We start from the raw sequence: 20,771 nt of genomic DNA, 5'->3' as shown, positions 1-20,771 counted from the left end.
ATGGTAAGACGGCTGTGTGATGCCTTTCAGTCCCAGGCCCCTCCCATGCTGGTCCTTGGGCTGCAAGGCACTTCCTCTGGGGCTCAGTTACTCATATGTATTTCCAGATTTGCCTTTGGCATCACCTCTTCTTGAAGCCTGCCTTCATGAACTTTGCCCCTGCCCCCCGACCCCATGAAGGCAGCCTTCATCTAGTCCCCCCACCTGCTGTACCAACCTCGGTCAGACCCTCACTCTCCTGCACTCGGGGGTCACTCCACTCAGATGTCCGCCCCATCTTTGTCATAAGATCCAGGGACAAATGGCACACGGCTGATGGCTGTCAAGTGTGGCCAAGAGCACGGACCCTTGGGCAGCTGGCACGCAAGGGCGCTTGCGTGAGGGGTGTAGACAGCTCGAGAGGTTGGAGAGCTCCGGAGTCAAGCTGCATTTTCTGCATCATTTTCAAGTGTTCCCTGGTGGCCCCCACCCCAGTTCATGGTCTGCCCACTTGCCTGAGGGAGGATGGAAGGGACCAGGTAGGAAATCCTTTGCTGAGGCAGAAAGTGACACCTGGGCCTCCCGACCTGGGCCCAGGACAAGAAGCACATTATGAGGGTGTGGGCCGCAAGGGTGGCATGCGGTAGAAGGGTCCAGACCCACCCAAAAGGTCGCTGGTCTTCACGGAGACGGTGTAGGACGTATACTCCATCATCTCCTCCCCGTCGATGACGGCACACATTTCACACACCAGCGTCTTCTTGCCCTTGCGCTGGGACAGCCAGTCTCCGTAGTAGAACATGGTTAGCTCGCCAGTGGTCATGTTCTTCAGCAGGATCTGGAGACGAGGGAGCCTGTGGGCAGCGGTCCCGGCCCCAGGCTGCTCTCAGCTCGGGCAGAGTGCCCTCAGACCTGGCTCTGCAGCCAGGCTGCTGCTGGGCAGACTCTGGCTGGTCCCCTGGGAGAGGGGGGTCGATCAAGACAGACTAAGTGGCAGCCACCCAAGTGCATGGCTCGAGGGGCCCCCAAAACTCCTTGCTCAGCATGCCTGAGGGTCCCACCCTGAGCGTCTCTCTGGGTGCTTCCTGACTCACTTCCTCAAAGCTGCCCACCCCAACCCGTCCTTCACTCCACCCCCTTCCACACTGCATGGGGCAGCACACACTGGATTTGTGGGCAGCTGATAATAGTAGCAATTAACCACACACACAAAAAAACCGAAACCAAGTTCTCTGGTTAGTTCATGCCCAAGGGTGTCGTGGATTATACAGCCAAGGGTATGTGGCATTCCCCCCTTAGGGTGGCATTTGAGCTCTGGGGTCCACTGAGGATCGGGGCGGAGGGAGGGCCGGGCTTACCCTCTCCAGGAACCACTCGGGCCGGCTGCCCAGGCCGTCGATTCGGAGGCGCATCTTGGTGAAGGGGGCGATGTCCAGGATCTCCATGATGAAGGTGTCGTTCTGTTCCCGCTCAAACCTGGGGTGCAAGCAGGGGGTATGAAGGATGGAGGCTAAAGCAGGAGCCCTACTCAGTCCTTCTTTTTGCCCCCAGGGACCCCCCAACAGCCTGTTTGTCACACTCCACGTGTGCCCCCAAAGACTGAGTGAAGAGGGTTAGGTGCCACCAGTTCTAGGTGCTCGTCTCGCTCGACTAGGCTCCTAGGGCAATGCCTGCTCCTCTCTGGACCTCAGTTCCCACCTGGAACGGGGAGATAAAACACTCAGCCTGGCGAACCCATGAAACGTTCACATGGGCCCAGTCGATGGGAACTCAGTTTCCAATGTAAAAAGAAATCTGTCCCTGCCGGGTTTCAATGAGATGCTCAGAGGGGCAGGCCCACCGTGAATGGCTGGGGCGGGTTGGCTACTGCAGGATTCTAGATGGGCGATTCACATTTCCCCCCACACCTCAGCCCAGGGACCCCCGTGGCCCTGGGCTGCATGGAGACAGTGACAGCTGCCAAGAGCAGGGTGAGCAGAAAGCACATTCCAATGGATGCAAGGCTATCCAGCGAGCGACCCCGTCCTCTGGGAGACACGGTATCTGTATTCCTTACTGCTCTCCCGCAGCGCCGCACGCACACTGCGACCTTCAATGCTGACTGATTGCTTGACTGCAGACTGACAGATGCTGCTGCTGACAAGCCCCTCGGGGAAGTGCAGGTGGCACTAGAGATACGGCTCCGCATGGCAAGCGTGCTGCTGCCTTGAATACAAGACGCAAAAAGAAACTAACAAAAAAAAAGAGGGCACAAATTCTGGGGTGGCGAATGCCGCAAATGGAGAATGACCTTCCCCTAGGCTTTGATCCACATGGTTAGGAGTTCGAACCACCAGCAGCTTCTCAGGACAAAGATTGGGCTTTCTACTTCCATGAACACTTACAGTCTTGGAAACTCACAGAAGGTCGATATGAGTCAGTATTGACTCGGTGGGTTTGGGTTTTTAAAAGAAAAGCCCTGGTGATGTAATGGTTACCCGTTGGGCTGCTAACTCCAAGGTTAGCAGTTTGAAACCACCGGCCGCTCTGTGGGAGAAAGAGAGGGCTTTCTAAGCCTGCTGCTAACCAAAAATGTGGCGAGTCAAATCCACCCACAGGCACCTTGGAAGAAAGGTCTGGCCATCTACCTCCAAAGCATCAACCACTGACCGCACTAGGAACCACAGTGCTACTCTGACACATATGGGGGTCACCACTGAGTTGGAACTGAATTGGCCACCAATGGTTAGTCTGAGGAGCTCTTCTGGCAGCTTGCTCAGGTGCACTGCCTGGTGATCAGGACGGTCCCAATTCCCATCTGCTTCTCTTGAAGCCCTGTCTGGCCCTGCTCAGGTGGAAATGGTCTGAACATGCTTATTGACATTCTTGAAAATCATCCGCCGACCCATCGATTCCCCGCTCTTGTCCGTGTGCACTCGGAGAGCTCCAGGGCCCTTTGAGCGATTTAATGTGTGCGTCTCTTCCTTGTCCCCTTTGCATTGAAGCAGTCACCTCTGTTTCATGGAGGTTCGTGGAAGAGAGGGAGGAAGAATGAGGGGAGAGAAACAAGCTTTTCTCCCAAAGACTGAAGACTAGGTTACATTTGAGCCTCCCTATCCAACTCAGACCAAGCCCCAATTGTGCCTGGTCCAGATCCAGAGAGTGCCCCCCAACCTCCACGCCCTGCTGCTACTAGCTACATACTTTCTGCTGCCCAGACCCCTCAAGGCCCTCTGACCCACAGTAGGTCTCTCATCTTGAGGGACTTTGAGAGGAGACCAGCCATTGGTCCAGGCTCACAGCCTGGCCTGGTATGGGAGGATGGGCTGCCATAGTGGCCCGATGGAGCCTGGCCATCTACCAAGACAACCTCCACACTGCAGCCCAGAGACCGAGAGAGGGGGGCACAGCAGTGGAGGGCTCAGAGGCTAACACAAAGGTGTGGTTTGAAACCCCACCCCCTCTCCATGCAACTCCCTGAGAAAACGACCTGGCGATCTACTTCTGTCAAAATAAGAGCCCGAAGGCCACATGGGCAGGCAGTCCCTGTTCTGCCAGCAGAGGTCATTCGAGTCAGACGAGCCTGCATCTGGGAGGGGCTGCCTGTGGCCACCGCTCACTTCCTCCCCATTCCGGCTCTGCCCCTTCCGGGAGGAGACGCTATCCTAAGGAAAGGGTTCAGCAATTGACACCTCTGAGCGCCCGGGCACCTTGGTTGTAAAGTGCACACTGGCACGTTTAGGGTGCGGTGGGGGGTGCGGGCTTCAAAAAAGCTCATTGGAGAAGCCCAGGAGCTTCTCGGGCCATGTTTTCCCACAGAGTTTCGAAGGGCCCTCAACTATCCGAGGGGTTCTGAGTGAATGGATACGAGGGGGTTTCTGAAAGTTTATGGGAAAATGCAAAAAAAAAAAATAGACAAGATTTTTCCACAAACTCTTTGAAGGCCATTTCTATTGGACAACAGCCAAGGTGGTGGAGTCCAGCAGAGGCCGATCCAGGGTGACCGCATGGTCACGTTCACGGCTCCCGTTGCTCAGGGAGAACTGCAGGGGGAAGCAGGAGCTGCAGAGCCAGACGACAGAGGGGCTGCGAGGAGGTCAAAGGTGCTCCCACCCAGCCCCCCAGGGAGAAGCTCAGTTGCACCAGCTGCTCTTGAGGTAGAGTGGAATTCCTTAATCTGGCTCTTCTACCCCAGTCCCCGGAAGTCCCACCTAACGATTCAGTAGGACTATGCGCATGCTTCCCTGCCATCTTCTTCACCACCGGCATCATCACCACCACCAATATCACCATGCTCACCCACATCCTAACTGTCTCCCCTCACCCTCATCATCCTCACCCTCACCACCACCACCCTCTCATCACCATCTTCACCCTCACCACCCTCCTCCTCATCACCATCATCACCACCCTCATCATCCTCACCCTCTCATCACCATCTTCACCCTCACCACCACCCTCCTCCTCATCACCATCATTACCACCGACATGACCATCCTCCCCATCATCACAACAATGTTGCCATCACCACCATAATCTTCACCACCACCATCCTCACCATCCCCATCCCCCTGCTCATGATCATCCTCACCATCCTCCCCACCACTGCCACCCAGAGGTAACCCTGAGTGCTCATGCCAGGCAAGGCCTCAGGAAACAGCACTGTGGTCCAGAGGCAAAAGGCTGTGGTGGGTTTTATAAATGCTAGGATTGGATTACTGAACATTCAAAGAAAAGATTCTAAAGATGAAGCATGATCTAAAAGGAGCAATTCCAGAATGGAATTTCAAAGCCCTAGGGAATCCAGGCTTCCTGGAGCCGTTGAGACTGGATGGATGCTCACTCCCCATCCCACCTCCCACTACCACCACCAAACTACTGCCTAGTTATAATCTTTTGCCTTAAACATTGAGCCAAAAATATCCATGAAGTCTGCTTTTAGCCAAATAACAGTTTTGTTTAATTAGTAAAAGAGTATCCCCTTGAACACTCTGATCTTTTAAAGGCCCATCTGCACAGGCTCAAACTGGCAACAGCAAAGTGAAAGGTTAGATGGATACGAAGCTTAGGGAGCAGGCAGTTTATGTCTGCGGAGGAGGAGCAATTAGGAAAAGGAAGGAGAATGGTTGCATAACTTGAAGAATGTAATGAATGTCACGGACTTGTCCATGTGGAAATCGTTTAGTTGGGTTTCTATTTTCACCAACACCACACATTTTAAAAATGGGATCATGTGAGGGACAATGGCCAACATGGAAAACCAGTCAAGACCCCGGGAAGTCTAAGCCAGCGGCCCAAGGAGAGGCAGAGGTAATAGAAGGTTCTCCTTCATTGTCGCTGCTAACACCATCTAAATCCGCAGTTCTCAACCTGTGGGTCGCGACCCCTTTCACAGGAGTCACCTGATTCATAACCATAGCAAAATGATAGTTACAAAGTAGCAACGAAAATAATGTTATGGTTGGGGGTCACCACCACAGAGGAACTGTATGAAAGGGTTGCGGCATTCGGAAGGTGGAGAACCACTGCCTAAATGGGTAGTAGGACCCATAGTGTAAGACTAAGGACCCCCTGGGTGCAGTGACCCACTGCTGGCCTGTGACCCCAAGCAGCAGAAGGGCACATCCCCAGTGACTCAGATTTCTCACCAGTACAGTGGTGATGATAACAATAGTCCTCATAGGGTTGTGGGAGTACCAGGTGCATCACTACAGGTAAAAGGCTTTTGAAACAGGTGAAGAAGAAGCTAGAGGTTAAGTTCTTTTTAGAAATTTATTTTGAGTTCAGTATGATTTGTTTTCATTTCCTCAGCAGTGGAAATGGAAACAAATGACTAGCTTGTTATTTCAGGCCAGAGAACAGGATTGCTCAAGAGTAGCGACACTGGGAATCGCTCCATTGTTCGCTCACAGGTCGACATAGTGGCGCTGGCCGTTGGAGCGGCCACCAGTGCGAGAAGCATCGTGAAATCAGCCCCCGTCCACCAGCACAGCCACGGCAATGATGCTTAGTAGTCAACCCCCACCCCCACCCCCACTGAGCCGAGCTGTTGTTGCTGTGGGGTGCACAACAGAAAAAAACACTGTCCAGGCCTGCGCCAGCCTCACACTTGTTCACATGTTGCAGCCACTATGTGAACCCCTCTTCTTGAGGGGAGCTGCCCCTGGTCTCTCAAACGGCAGCGGGCTCAGCCAACGCACACGGGTACCAGCAGCGCTCCCAGACGAAGCCGACTGTGCAGGAGGAGCAGGCGGTGTCCTCCAGAGGAGGCCCTGAAAACAGAGCCCTGTGACTTTTAACGTGCCTCCCCAGACCCCCAGGTCCTGTTCAGCGCATTAAGATCCCTTCCCTCCTCTGTTCAAAGAGGCAGTTAGATCAAGGGAACTTCCTTGTCTCCTCGTGTTATGGACGTTGCAATAGAACTGCCTTTTCCCTTGACTCTGGCAACAGGCAAGGCCTGGTTGGTGTGGTGACACCTTGAACAAAGTGCACAAAATAACGCACAGAAGCGGGGGTGCTGCTGCTGCTGCTCTTAGCTGACAAGGCCCACGGGGATGCGCTTCTTGCTCTTCCTCATTGGGCCTGAAACGGTGCTGGACATGGACTAGCTACTCCATCTTTTAAAAGTCTTCACGGTTTTAGCTTTCAATTTTGAAATAATTTTAGACTTACCGAAAATTTACAGAGCGCAGGGTTTCTGCATAACCGTCACCCGCCTTTTCTGGGTGCCACGCTTCCCCCTCACCATTGAACAGTGATTGAAACCAAGAGATTAACGACGACGCGACACTATCGACAGATCTGACATCGCTCTGAGCGTTTGACAGCAGGAAGGAAGGATGTGGGATGGATGGAAGGAGGAAGGAGAGAGGCAGGAAGGAGGGAAGGAAAGGAGAAAAGTGGAGAGGGAAGACTGGAAGGAGGGAGCCAGGAAAGAATTGCTGAGAGTTGAGAGATCCAGGAAGGATTCCTGGAGGAGACAGGAGAGAGAGGATGCAAATCCAGTGCGAGAAGGGGTGGATCCAGTGCGAGAAGGGGTGGATCCAGTGCGAGAATGGGTGGAGGCGGGAAGGCCTGCAGGTGTGCGGAGTGAGAGCAGCAGTCTGGCGGCAGGCAGGGTGGGTACAGAGGGCAGCGGTCCTCCCGATACCTGGCCTTCTTTTTGTCCAGCTGCACCTCCTCTGTGCTGCCGTTGATGCCATAGAGGGTCATGAAGATGTTGGAGTCGGTGCCACCGCCGACCACATCGCCGGTCCACACTGTCATCTCGTAGAGCACCTGCCAGGAGGTGGGGACAAGCTTGGTGCTCTGGCCTCCCCCACTGACCCCGGGGAAGGAGACGGCATGCTCTTCAAGTGGCAGGGCTCTGGGCGAGCCATAGTGCCCACTGTAACTGTCTGGGTGGCAAGAGTCCGGCCGTGCCACTCTCTCTCATGTGTCCTGAACAGAGGAACTCCGCTTCTGCACAGCCGCATGCCTGCCAGGCCCAGCTGGGAGCAGCTTCTCCTGACTGTCTTAGTTCCCACGGGCCCAAGAAGTGCTCGCCTTGCTAACAGTGTGTCTGTGCATTGGGTGCTTTCCACCAGCAGCTGAGCCCCTCACCGGGTCCTGCAATCTTAGAAGTATTGTCTGCAGAGGCAATGTGATAAGGGTTTTTCATTTGCCAGGAAAATCCCTGTTGACCACCTAAGCCGGGCATCGGGGGTCAGCAGGAGGAGTGAGACCCAAGCGGGAGCCGGACCCTGTCAGTGCTGCTCCTCAGAAGACGGAAGAAAGAGAAAGGCCAAAATGCAGGCTGCGGACTCCATGGAGACGGGCCCAGGCCTCCGGCTGCCCCTGGCTCCAGGTTCTCCCCGGGCAGCTTCCCTCCCTGCGCGCAGTACTGCTCCTTATGTAAGCGGGAGCTTCCAAAAAGAGACACAGAGCAGGGCATCTGTGAGTCCCACCTGACATCAGAGGTGCTAGGGAAACACCAGGCTCGTTGCTGAGGGAGTCAGGAGGTATAGCTCTGGACTGTTACAATTGGAGGGGAGGCAGCTGCATGGTGGGTGTGGGGTGTGCATGGGGGCACGCACACAGACATGCACAGGGAGGTGCAGGTTCACACAAAGGCACACAGAGACACACCTTGACAGACACACAAACAGGCAGACTTACATAGGCACACATCTTGATCTATACACACAGCCACGTACATTAACAGGCACAGGTAGACAGAAAAATACCCAAGGCACACACATTGACACCATTGACATACACACCTGCACAGGCAAGTATGCACAGACATATACACTGGCACACATTGGAAAATACACGGAGAGACACAGAGGCACCCACAGTGACACCAAGGTACACATACAGGCACAGAGAGGCACAGCACAGGTTGCCACACAGGTATACACAGACATCTACACACACAGGCAGACACACACACCTGAACACAAACAGATATGTACAGACACACACAGGCACACATGCAGATACCTAGGCATACACAGGCACACGTGGGCACATACACACATACAAACAAGCACACATAGGCAGACACATATACACTTACACACAAGCAGATACATGCAGACACACACAGATACATGCAGATATATAGGTATACACACAGAGGTACATGCAGGCACACATATAGATACGCAGAGCCCCTTACACACACACAGGTACATCTGAACACACACAGGCAGACACACACATGCCCACATGAGCGCTGGGAACTGGGTCGGGGCGAGGAGGTGGCTGGGTAAATTGGGAGCCCACCCACAGCTCTGCCGCCCAGATGGCGGTGTCTGGGAAGGGGGCCCAGAGTAGCTGCTGTTTAAAGCTCTACAGCAAGGGATGGGGTGGGGGTGAAGCCACTCGTCCTGTCACTCAGCACCAAGGCTTTTCCAGTCTCTCAGCCCAGCTCCTCCTTTGCCTCCACCTGGAGGAGGGGTAGGGTCCCATGCAGGCCTTCCCTGGGCAGCTTCAGTCCTGGGACCCAGTGGCCTGAGGCTTAGATTCAGGAAGAAAGGCCGAGGCTGGGCCTCTGTTGACCCCACGCTTGTTTCCATAGTGACAGAAGGTCAGGGTCAGTGAGCTGGAGGCCTCTGGGCCACCACCTCTCCATGTGTCCCTGGAGCCCTGGGCCCAAGTGTCCTGCCTTCTGCCCAGACTTGACCTTTGGGTTGACACTACTGATCCCCGGCCACTTGGCTAGTTCAAGGTGAAGCCAGGCCAGGCACTCAGAGCTCCTGCCTCCTAGCCTTTTCCAGCTAAGGAAGGTCTTGTCAGGGCCGCTGCGGTTGGGCTGTGAGACCCAGGGCTCACAGTGTCCCAGTGCTCTCAGCCTCACCACCAAGCACGGTGGGGACGGCACGTCCTTTGGGGATTCTCTGTCTTGGATGTCGCTGTAGCGCTGTGGCCTTACCCAGCTCTCTCTGGACTGCCCAGGACCTTACACGGATGGGGGTGATGGGTAGGGGGTGGGGGGGTACATTGTTCCTGTGCAATAGAATGAGAAGGCCAAGGCCCAGAGAAGCCAGGCGACCTGCCCGAGGTCACCCAGCAGTGGACTAGAAGACACTTCAGTCTCCTGACTCCTAGCAAGCACGTCTAGCCAGTGCATCAAGCTCGCACCCGCTGCCAATGCCTCAGCAACCAGCCTCCCGCTTCCCTCCTCCTTCTCTCCACAGCTGTCCTACCCCACCGCTGCCCACACCCAGCACTCACATACCTTCACCCCAATGTTCACCACCATGGCGTCCAAGAGGTCGAAGACGCGCGAGGTGACGCCATCGCCCCGATCCTTGGCAAGCCAGTAGTTGCAGCGCAGTGTGTACTTGATGCCCTGTGTGGGCACAGCCAGACACAGCTCCTCCACCAGCCAGCAGCTCTCCGGGGAGGCCCCATCATGGCCCAGCTAGGAGGAGACACACTGAGTCTGGGGACGTCTGGGCCCTCCCACACTCCATTTCCCCCCTCCGCCTCCTCCCGCCAAGCACCCCTCCAAGTCTCCCTGCTCTCACTGAGGGGCCACTAGAAGGTACCCATGCTCCACACCCAAACTCAGCCCACTGCCATGGAGTCGATGTCAGTTTCCAAGACTGAGGTTCCAAGTCTGGAAGCCTCGCCTTCCTCCTAAGGAGTGAATTGGTGGTTTTGAATTGCTGACCTTGTGGACTGCAGCCGACTCACAGCCAGAGCTCCTGCTCGGGCTGGCAGTAATTATTACTCTTTCCTTCGACCCCCGCCAACCCAGCCCAGGGGTCACAGGTCCATGGGGCTGCAGAGAGGTCCTAGTGAGTGACCAAGGAATGGCTTCTGGGACTCAAATCTCAGGTTTCACGTTGGTGAGGCCACCTGGGGATCAGGAGACCCTCCTTCCAACCCAGACTCACACAGGGCTGAACTGCCTTGGTGGGTTTCTGAGACTGGAGCTCTTCACCGAGTAGAGAGCCTCACCATTCTTCTGCACAGTGGTTAATGGTTTCAAACTGCTGACCTGGCAGTTTGCAGCCCAACGTGTAACCACACCACCAGAGCTCCTAAGGGACCCCTCTGGGCATCCCTAAAATACAGCTGATGAACCTGCCTACTGACTGCCTATCCCCCTCCATCAGGGCCATCTCAGGCAAAAGTGGAAAACCAGGGCTCTTGGGCATAGCGTAAGGGCATGAGGGCGGTCAGACCTGTAGCCGCCTGGGCGGTGTAAAGGGAGCTTACAAACCCACCTCTGCCCCCACCGTCTCTGGGCCCTTCATCCTTCCCATTCTCAGCACCAAGGACAGCACCTGCCACTCATTCAGCAAGGCTGTAAGGAACACCCAACTCGCCCTGGGCACCAGGCTAGGGGGCGGGGCACCACTCAGTGGGCAAGGCTGTCCTTGCCAGAATGGAGGCTCGGATCTCTTCGTGGGGGGAGAGACAGGCAATGGCCCAACTATAAATCGGGCTTGAGTAACCCAGCGTGGGCAGAGGAGGCTCTAACACAAAATGACAATGATGTCTCTTAAGTGAACCAAAGACACATATAAACTGTAGCGATATGAATAGATTTGGGGGTCACACTTAATTCTAGCCCAACTCTGGGAACAACTGGTTCTTATTACCGGGCCCAGTTTGATGCTTGCCCTCAAGAAAAGCTCACTGAGCTAAAGTTTATTGTGCCAACCTGGCTGAAAAACACATGTTGGGTTAATTGAAGGGTGGTGAGATAAATGGCTCAGCGAGCCTCTCCTTTCTAGTTCCTGGGTCTCTTGCTTTGTGATGGTCAGACCAGGGTCTCGTGCTTTGTGATGGTCACACCAGGGTCTCTTGCTTTGTGATGGTCGGACCAGGGTGTAGCTGCCTTAGCCAGTTCCCCAAGGCTCACTTCCTGCAAGACATCCCTGAGGAGAAGTCACATGGACCTGCCCCAATGCAGCCCTGGGTGCTGGAGCAGCTGTGTGGAGACCCCTGCCAGCGCTGAGATGCTTACACGTTCACTGATTTGACTTTCCTCCTGAGGTCAGCATCATAGTGTGTTTTGTGAGCTGGAGGAGGACTTTGTGGATTGGTGTTGAACATATGGGCTAATGTTGGACTTGTGGGCTTGGGCAGCACTGGGTTGGGATGCTTTCTTGATGTGCACTTACCCTTTATACAAAACTCTCTCTTATAGATATGAGTTTCTGTGGATTTGTTTCTCAAATGTACCCAGACTCACACACTCACACTAAAAGATATAATGCGCTATAGCAAAGTGTGGTCAAGGCTACTAGAAAGAATAGCATTCGGGTCTTAAAAGCTTGTCTTCACAGGAGCAGCCAGGAGAGAGGCATCAACTGGAGCCACGTGGAAGAAGCATGCCAGCCTGTGCGATTCAGGTTGTGAGTGAAAAGTCCAAACCTGAAGGAGGGCATGCTATCGGAGCTTAGGCGGTGAACACCCGGTTTCAGAAGGCTGCGGACAACTGTAGAGTCCAGCATCCATTTGAAGGGTCCGCACATGGAAGAAAGCCCCAGGGCTTGCCCCTGACTGCAGACCAGCGATGTGGATGGCCTTGCTATCACGCAGGGGGTGGTGTTCTTGTTTTATTTTGTTCTGTTTTCTATGTTTTTCTGTATATGAAATCCAGAGGGGTAGAGCTATAGAGGCAGGGACTGTATCATTAGTCTCTTAGGGGGGGTGGGAGGAGAGGTGCGGGGGCTTGGGGGGAAGGTTATGGGGAGGTGGAAAGCTGATAACAATGGGTAGAAGAGGGAAGTAAATATTCTAAAGTTGATTGTGGAGATGACTGTACAATCCTTATTAATATGATTGAACTACTGAATGTATGATATGTGACATATAGACCAATAAAGCTGTTTAAAATAAATTAAAAATAAAAGGGGATCTAGAGGCCAGAGGTGGAGAAGCCAGAGAGATTTGAACCAGCAAAGGCCTTCTTTACTGGCTTTGCTGGGAAGTGGGCCGCAGGGCAGGCCACAACAGGAGGCCTCCATGAGCTACCGCCCTCAGTCCACGACGCTGAGGGTCTGAATTCTGCCAGGCACCAGGGAACCTGGAAGAGGTCGCTGGGCCTCAGACAAGCTTTGGTTTCACCCAGTACGACTCTCAAATGAGGGCCCAAGAGAACGTATAGCTGGACTCTTGACCCAGGTAAACTACAAAAATGCATGTGCATTATTTTAACAGATGAAATTCGTGGTTGTCTGTCGCATCTCAGTGCCATCAAGTAGATTTGGATTCCAATTTTAAGACAGGAATCCTTCATGGAAGTAGAAAGCCCAGTCTTTCTCCCACAGAGTGGCTGGGGCTTTCAAACTGCTGACCTTGCAGATACCAGCTCAACCCATAACCACTAAGACAGCTGGGCTCCTAGCTGTTGCTTTAGCAGGAGAAATGGACATACAGGGCCTTGGGCAGTTGGGAAACTGAGACCTTGAGAGCCAGCAACTCATTCAAGGTCACATGGCAGTGAGTTGGTAGTGAGGCCAGGGGACCTCTCTCCACTACTCTCTTGAGGTGACTGCCCCCCACCCATGCTTCCTTCCGCCATGTAATGGTCAGCTATGCCTCCCTGTGGTCGCCCCTTCCCTCTCTGGGGAGCGTCACCACCATGCCCCCCCCCCCGGCCAGCACCTCTATTTTCTTTATGATGCCCACGTCCAAGCCTCCCACGTAGAACTCCTCCACGGAGCCGCAGCCGAAGCCATTCTTCCCTCGGGGGAAGTCCAGCCAGATGCGGTTACTGCGCAGCTCGTCCTCGCCGATGAGGAAGATGAAGGCCCGGCTGTCAGTGGCCGCGTCCTTGTGCTTGCCGGTGGTGACTGACACATAGTAGGGAATAACTGCAGGAAAGCCGGGGGGGGGGGGGGGACTCAGGCTCACGGTGGGCCAGGCGCATGAGGGGGCACTGCCTCTAGAGGGCTCTGATCTCAGCTCCCACACCAGGTGCGTGGAGCTGTGCAGATGGGCAGGTCACATGTGTGAGCGCCGCCTCACCTACGGTGGAGAGAGCTAGGACTACAAACCTGAGCATCCAGAGAGAGCACTGAGCTACCGGTTGGGAACGCCAAGCTTCTAAAAGCCTGTCCACCAGTGAACCTAGTTGAACCAAGCACTGCCCTGTGCAGTAGGTGAGCGCTACAGGCCCTCACCAAGGACAGGGCCATCATCAGCTCAGAGCGGCTGAGGTAGCAGTCGGAGCAGCAGTCGAGAGCGCAAACGGTGCACTGCATTCAGCAAATCTGCTGCACAAGACCTCTTGAAGGTGCTGACAAGCAGGACGTTACATTGAGAACTACGGGGGGCCTGACCCTATAAGACAGAGTAGCACTTCCCCATAGCGTTCCCTAAGTGGTCATTTCACTAGAGCAAACTGCTAGGTCTTTTCTCCCCCGGAGCCGCTGGGGGGCTTGACCTGCTGACCACCAGCACCACCAGAGCTCCTGGGAAGGACATCAACACCCTAACTTAGCCTTTGTTTCCCTTCTGTTGATCTCGGCTGCGCCCCATGGGAACCTAAAGGCTCCCCCCTCGGCTCATGACAACCCCAAGCACAATGCAGCCAAACGCTGCCTGGGCCTGCGCGATGAGTCCAGGTCTCTAGGGCGCTTGCTGACTGGCTGGCGTTCAGAGGAGGCCGCCAACCGTTTCTTCCACCTGTCTTGGTGCAAAAGCTCTGCTGAAACCCTGTGGAGCACCCTGGTACCACACAAGCCTCCACTGGCAGTGGCTGCGCATGAGGTGCGCTGGTCTCCTGCCCGGAAGGGGAGGATTCGGCCACTGTGCCCACCCTGGCCCCAGTCCCCAGTCCCCGTCCCCATCTTCTCTCTGGGATGGTGTGGGAGTGAAAGTCTGCAGGAGCCGAAAAACGAGGTGTTCATCCCACAGTGATGGTGAGGCCCACTCAAGGGCGCATTGAAGGTTTCCGCACAGGGAACCCAAGACAGATAAGCCCTCAGGACCAATATTGGGAGTAGCCTTACCAGGAGGGGAAGGGGAAGGTGGGGGACCCCATCACAGAGATCTACCTATAACCCCCGCTCAGGGGGACGGACAACAGAAAAGTGGGTGAAGGGAGACATCGGTCAGTGTAAGGCATTAAAAAAATAATAAAACATGATAAATTATCAAGGGTTCATGAGGGAGGGAGGATGGGAGAGGAAAGCAAGGGAAAAAATGAGTAACCAATACCAAGGGCTCAAGTAGAAAGAAAATGTTTTGAGAATGATGATGGCAACAAATGTACAAATGTGCTTGACACAATGGATGGATGGATGGATGGATGGACACATGGATGGATGGATGGATTGTGATAAGGGTTGTACGAGCCCCCAATAAAATGATTTACAAACAAGCAAGCAAACAAACACCTTTCGCGCGCCTGCCGGCCTACCTGGGCCCTCCTGCACGTAGTCCACCATGGGCCCCGTCACCGCGTCGAGGTCCACGTCGGCCATCTTGGAGCTTAAGGCAATTTCCCAAAAGTCCTCCGGGCTGCTGCAGTTGCTGCTGCGGTCGCCCGTGTACTCCTGAGGACAGCAAGTGGGCGTGGGCTCGGCTCAGGCTCGGCCATGGGCCCGGGCTCGGCTCGGCTCGGCTCGGGCTCGGGCTCAGACTCGGGCTCAGGCTTGGCTGGGCCACGGGCTCTGCCACCTGCTGTCCCCACCCCGCTGCCTCCGCTCAGCCGAGCTCCCCAGGCTCCCCCCACCCCCGCACCTTCTCGTAAAAGAGCCGCTCGAGGCGCCCGTCCTCCTTCTTCAGGGACAGCCAGCGGCCGCACAGGAACAGGAACTCGTCCTCGTTGGTGTCGTTCCAGATATCCACCTTCTCCACGTACCAGTCCGCGCACCACTTGGTGTTGTCGTGGCGGAGCTTGATCTTGTAAATGACGCCCAGGTCCGCCGCCTCGATGATGAAGGTGTCGGCCTGCAGAGCACGGATAGGGGGCACTGGGTCAGCCCGTTTCCCGCATCCCACCTTTCCACCCCGAATCCTCCACTGGGTGCTGGATGAACAGACTGATCTGCAGGAGCCCAAGGCTCTAACGTGGGCATTGTGAGTCCAGAGCCTCGCAGCCACAAGGACCCCAAATGCATGACAGTTCTCTTTCATGGATGTATGCTAACCACCAAGGTCAGCGGTTCAAAACCACCAGCCACCTCAAAGGGTTCAGAAAGGGGAGGCTTTCTACACCCGGTAAAGATTTACCGACTCAGAAACCCGCAGGGCTTCTACTCTGTCCTACAGGGTCTCTATGAATTGGTACGGACTTGATGGCAATGAGTTTGGCTTTTGGGGATTTGATCTACTCAACAAATGCTGATCCAGTGCCCGCCCCCCCCCCTGTGCTGGGCGGACCTCCGGGCCTGATGCTGGGCCTTGCTCTTTGATGGAGGGGAAAAGCGAGCCCTCCCAGCATTGACAGCTAGCTGCAGGCTGGGCACGCTCCCAGGTCCTTGGAGGGCTCTTGCTGGTGTCCACCATGACCTCTATTTTATGGAGACAGAAATGCGAACTAACAAGAGCACACAGCCGGCAGATGTCAGAGCCACTATCTGAACTAAGGTGGTCTGGCTCCCGTGTCTGGGTGCCTGGACCTTGCAGGGCGCTGCCCGAGTGTTCCAGCATGCACCTAGAGCATGCGCCTGGAGTGCGTACATGCGTGTACCCGGTTAGCTAGCCCGTACAGCATGCACATGCCGGTGCCCATGGCCGCATGCGGAGGGCTTGGGACTACAGCGCGCACATCCGTGTGCCCTTTGTGTTCCTCGTGAAGACTCGGAGCCTGGTGCGAGTCACTTCACCGCCCTGGCATTCCATTTCTCCAACTGGAAAGCGGATTGTGGGCCCTCTTACATGGCTGTGGCACAGTGTCGGGGGTATGTACATGCGTGTGAAATAATTTCCCCTGATAGGAAGCGCTCTTACATCCCCTGCCCCAGTTTTCAGTCCAGGGAACTCGATAGCAACCACAGTTCTAGCCCCACTTCAGAGGCAGGGAAACCAAAGCGGAGAAGCTAGTGGTTTATATCTGGATGGAGCTAATTAGGGTAAGAACTCGGCTCACCCCCCTCCAGGGCACCTTGGTGGGTGGGGAGGGGGATCCTTCCGAAGCTGTGTGAGCCTGGGGCCTGGGAAGGTGGGGTGCTCTCAGCCAGCCCATCCTTACCGTTCCCTTTTCAAACTTGTTGGTGCGGTTTTCTGATGTGCCCAGATACCGCTCCCCGGTGTCTCCCAGGTCTCCGTAGATGGTGATGTAGACCTTGGCGTCTGTTCCCGCCCCCGGAACGTTCCCTGTGTAGATCTGCACCGAGTACAGCACGACTGCGCAGGTGGCAAGGCGGAAAGACAGACGGATGGGCAGACAAAGCGGGGAAAGAAAGAGTGAAGACACTTTAGGCTTGGGGAAACTGGATTGGTAGGAGGGACTGAGATCCCCCAAGAATCTGTGCCCCCAGCTTCCATTTGTTCAGTTAGTAGCACATACACACTCACGTGGAGTCACCAGTAGAAACTCTCGCATCTGATCTGAACCCTGGTTGGCTCTAAAAGACCCAAATGATGGAGACGTTTCTGAGCATCTCTCAAGTTGCTCAACATGTGGAGGGGCAGGCTGGGGAAACTGCCCTGTGACGTCACTGCGTTAAATTATCTACACAACACGCTGATGGTAGCACACCTTCACTTTGAGGGCAACGAGACTCCACCCACATCCTTCACCTGGTCTACAAAAAAGGCCACTCTTTTTGGAAGAATACTTCCCCCTCAAGGAGCGCTGGTGCCATAGTGGCTTACTCCTTGGGCTGCTAGCCACAAGGTCAGCGATTTGAGCCCACGTGACCAGGCTGTCTGTGGCAGGAAAGAGTGATGGCAGTTCTACTCCGCCCTGTGGGGTTGCTGTGAGTTTGACTTTCTGTCTCCTCACGGTCCATTCTCTTTTCATTTCCTCTTCAGCCCAGTGTCATCTGGCACCTGCCTCACCACTGCATGGAAACCTCTGTCACCAAAGCCACAGTGCTCCCGCCCATGCGTCCTCCATACCACCACATGCAAAGAGCTCTGCAGACATTGGTGTGGCCGTGCCTTAAAGTGATTAAGATTGGCGACAGACAGATAGCTAGGTCCTGGGTTTTGTTAGCTCTTGATTTTGCTGCTCTGCACCCATCCCAGAAGAACAAAGCATCTCTTGTTCCCACCTTGGTTACAGGGAGGGGACACAGATTTGGTGGTTCTACGAAGCCCAGTCTTCTTGGCGCTGTTTCAGGTAAGCGTTGGACTGCTTACCACCAGCTTGGTGGTTCAAATCCACCAGTCACCCTGGAGGATAAAGATGAGGCTGTCTAAGCCCCTAAAGATCTATATAGCCTTGGACCCTCTACATAGAGGGGTCATGAGTGAGAATCAACTTGACGGTAGTAGGTGCTGTGTTGGTGGGCTCTACGTAGTCTTCAGGCAGAAAGACCTGGTGATCCACTTCTGAAAACCAGCCAGCAGAAACCCCAGTCTGAGCTGCAGCTGATCAGGACTGCAAACCCAGGGAGTGTTTGAACCCCTTGTACAGCGAGTCACCATCAACAGCGGCCGGATTCTTTTGGCAGCTGATGGCCACAGAGCATTCTCTGTCCCCCCTTCCTATTGCTCCATCTGAAGAACTTTTGACTTGGAGGTCAAGGAAGGAGAGACTCGGTTGGATTGTCCCCGGTGGGGGGAGGGGGTTGTTGTCAAAGCTGCAGCTTCAAGGCGAAGGGTGGGCGTGGTCCTCCCCCGGGATGGCAAACCTCCTCAGAGGGGAGAAGTTGAGGTCGTGATGGAAGGGACCGACCCCGCCCCACCCCCCTGCACCCTTAGTCCCAATAGGGAGACAGTGGCCAGATTGATCTGGGGACTTGAGCAAGGAGCTCTGAAGAGCAGAAGATGGGTCTCCTGACTAAGCTGGGACTGTGGAGGAAATGACATGTGTCACCAAGAACTCGAAGCTGCAGCAGACCTCCTTAGACTACCCCCCGCCCCCCGTGAGCCCCAGGACTCTTAAACCCCACACCCCCAAACCACTCCCAGCGAGTCCATCCCAACTCATGATGAGCCTGTAGGACAGAGCAGAGCTGCCCTGTAGGGTGGGTTTCCAAGGCTGTAAACCGTCACAAAAGAAGCCAGCTGCCATATTGTTTGAACCAGTAACCTTTTGGTTAGCAACCTAATGCCTTAACCACTGCGTCAAACAGGGTATCTCCTCTCCTCCTGCAGCAACTGAGATGACTTTCCACCCACGAGGCTCTGCATAAGCACCATGCTCATCGCGGTGGCCGTGGGACACAGTCATGTCCACAAAAAGGTCATTATTCTTCCCTGTGCTTCCTCGGGTTTCCATCCTCCTCTGCCTCTCTGGATACGCAGTCATTGTAAAGGCTCCCAAGCTCTGCCTTTAAATCTGCCGCACAGACCTCTTTAGAGTACAGGAAAGCAAGGTGTTCCTTTGAGGACTAAGGGGAGCCTCCTCCAAGCCACGATGGCATCCCATCCATGTGGAAGTTGGGCACCGACACATTGAAATGGAAGTGCTGGGGGAAGAATGCTCAAAGAACAGACAGATCTACCTTGGAAGACATACAGCCAGAGCACTCCTGAGAGGCAAGGATGGCAAGACTTCATCCACCATCCTCTGGGCATGTTGTCCGAGAGATCAGTCTCTGGAGAAAGACGTCTACTCTACTTTGATGAAGCAGAGGGGCAGCAACAAAACAAGGTCTTCAAGGCGATGGCTGGACATGGTGGCTGGGACGATGGGCTCAAGCCCAGGAACACCTGGGAGGATGACGCGGGCCGGGCAGTGTTTCCTTTCGGATGTGCAGGGTGTCATTAAGGATTGGAACTGACTGGGTGGCCTAACGATGACAACCACCTGCCCGCCCCCAGGCTGCCATGTGGTGGCCAGCCTGCTGCTACAGTACTGGAAGCTGGGCCCGCCAGTGTGTCAGACACGCATGGCTGACAGGTGTCAATAGAGTTTCCGAACGGAAAAGGCCTGGTGATCTACATCTGGAAATGAGCTGAGTCAGTCCAGGACTGGCGGCCTACAGTCATGAAGATGGCACATAGGAGCAGGCAGCATGTCCTTCTGCTGTCGGTGGGTGGGGCCTGAGTCAGAGTGAGGGGCCACAGCAGGGAACCCCAGCACCCTTCAGCCCACCCTGGGTGGTGATGTCAGTTGGGGTCCTTCCCCCTCCCCTTGCTCTTGTGCTCGCCCCCCAGGTGTTGAGTCCTAGACCCTGTAGAAGCCCATGCTCCCTGAGTCTTGTCTCCAACCCAGTTCTCCCACACCTTGCCTGGACCTGAGACAGCAAGCTCACACAGCCCCACCTGAGCCATCCTGCTGCTACCTGCCCCTTTCACACAACTTCTCCCCACACACCTCCCCCATCCCTGGAGCCCCGTCCAACACCCTGCTGCTCCCCGAAACCTCCCAGGAAGTGAGTGAGAACTGATTCTCACACACCTGCCCTACTCCCTACTGCCCCGCCCCCAAACCAATAAGTGGTCCCACCTCCCACCCAGCTTCGTGTAAAACCCGGCCAGCACCTTCCATGCTGCACCAATCAAACGAGAGCTCCTCTTCATTTCGACGAGATTTCACACTGCCCCAGCACCCATCACGCTAACACTTGGAACTGGTTCGGAGCTCCCATTTGGAATGGGTCACAGCTCCAACACAACAGTCGTAACTGTCTCCCTTCCACCCTGAGGTCTCCCTCCCGGGCATCTGCTGGCTGTGTGTGCAGGCCGGCTGCAGACCCAGAGCATCATGGCCCTGCCAGTTTAGTGCTCCTGTAAGGATGGCAGGAGGTCTTTGGCCCCGTTGGCCCCGTGCAGGTGCAGCATCCCCAGTGGCTATGATTAAACACCGTCCCACCCGCCGCCTCCACGTTCACTGCCGGCTGCAGTCCTCAGGGAGTGAGCCAAACAGAGTCAGCTTCTGGGTGCTGAGCAATACAGTGGTGCAGTCAGAGCTGTCTATTTCTGGATTCCCCACCCCCACCCGCCCCACCCAGGCCATGGCTCATCAGTGCCAAGACCTTTCCCTAGAAATGCCAGCGAGCCCAGAGTGGGCTCTGCGGCATATTATTAATTCAGAAAGGCCAGGTGGACCATCACAACAGCCCAGGATGACCTCTGGGGTCTGGGCTGAGAGGGAGCTTTGCCCCAGATTTAGTTGCCAAAAAACAAAACATCCAAATAAGAAGCTCTTAGTAGGGGAATGCAAATTATTGAGGGGGCACTCGATTTCATCTCTGAATGGCAACTGAGACCAAAGGAACACCAGAGAAAGGTATTGAGGC

General features: G+C 55.1%; 1 protein-coding gene across 2 annotated transcripts in view; it reads right to left on the bottom strand.

The window, feature by feature from the left end:
- The window catches only part of LOXHD1 (lipoxygenase homology PLAT domains 1), a 148,561-nt gene that overhangs the window by 21,626 nt on the left and 106,164 nt on the right, over positions 1-20,771 (bottom strand). Inside the window, exons 29-36 of one of the 2 annotated variants that reach the window (XM_075532983.1) lie at positions 16,607-16,761; positions 15,154-15,363; positions 14,831-14,966; positions 13,072-13,280; positions 9,683-9,868; positions 7,109-7,236; positions 1,338-1,455; positions 643-817 (exon numbers count right to left, since the gene is read on the bottom strand). In XM_075532983.1, the coding sequence (XP_075389098.1) occupies positions 643-817; positions 1,338-1,455; positions 7,109-7,236; positions 9,683-9,868; positions 13,072-13,280; positions 14,831-14,966; positions 15,154-15,363; positions 16,607-16,761 (1,317 nt within the window). The remainder of the gene's footprint in view (positions 1-642; positions 818-1,337; positions 1,456-7,108; positions 7,237-9,682; positions 9,869-13,071; positions 13,281-14,830; positions 14,967-15,153; positions 15,364-16,606; positions 16,762-20,771) is intronic. The other variant, XM_075532984.1, reaches the window with a different exon arrangement.

This window comes from Tenrec ecaudatus, chromosome 15 (assembly GCF_050624435.1).
Source record: "Tenrec ecaudatus isolate mTenEca1 chromosome 15, mTenEca1.hap1, whole genome shotgun sequence".
NCBI classification, from domain to species: domain Eukaryota; kingdom Metazoa; phylum Chordata; class Mammalia; order Afrosoricida; family Tenrecidae; genus Tenrec; species Tenrec ecaudatus.
This window is presented reverse-complemented; position numbering and strand designations above follow the sequence as displayed.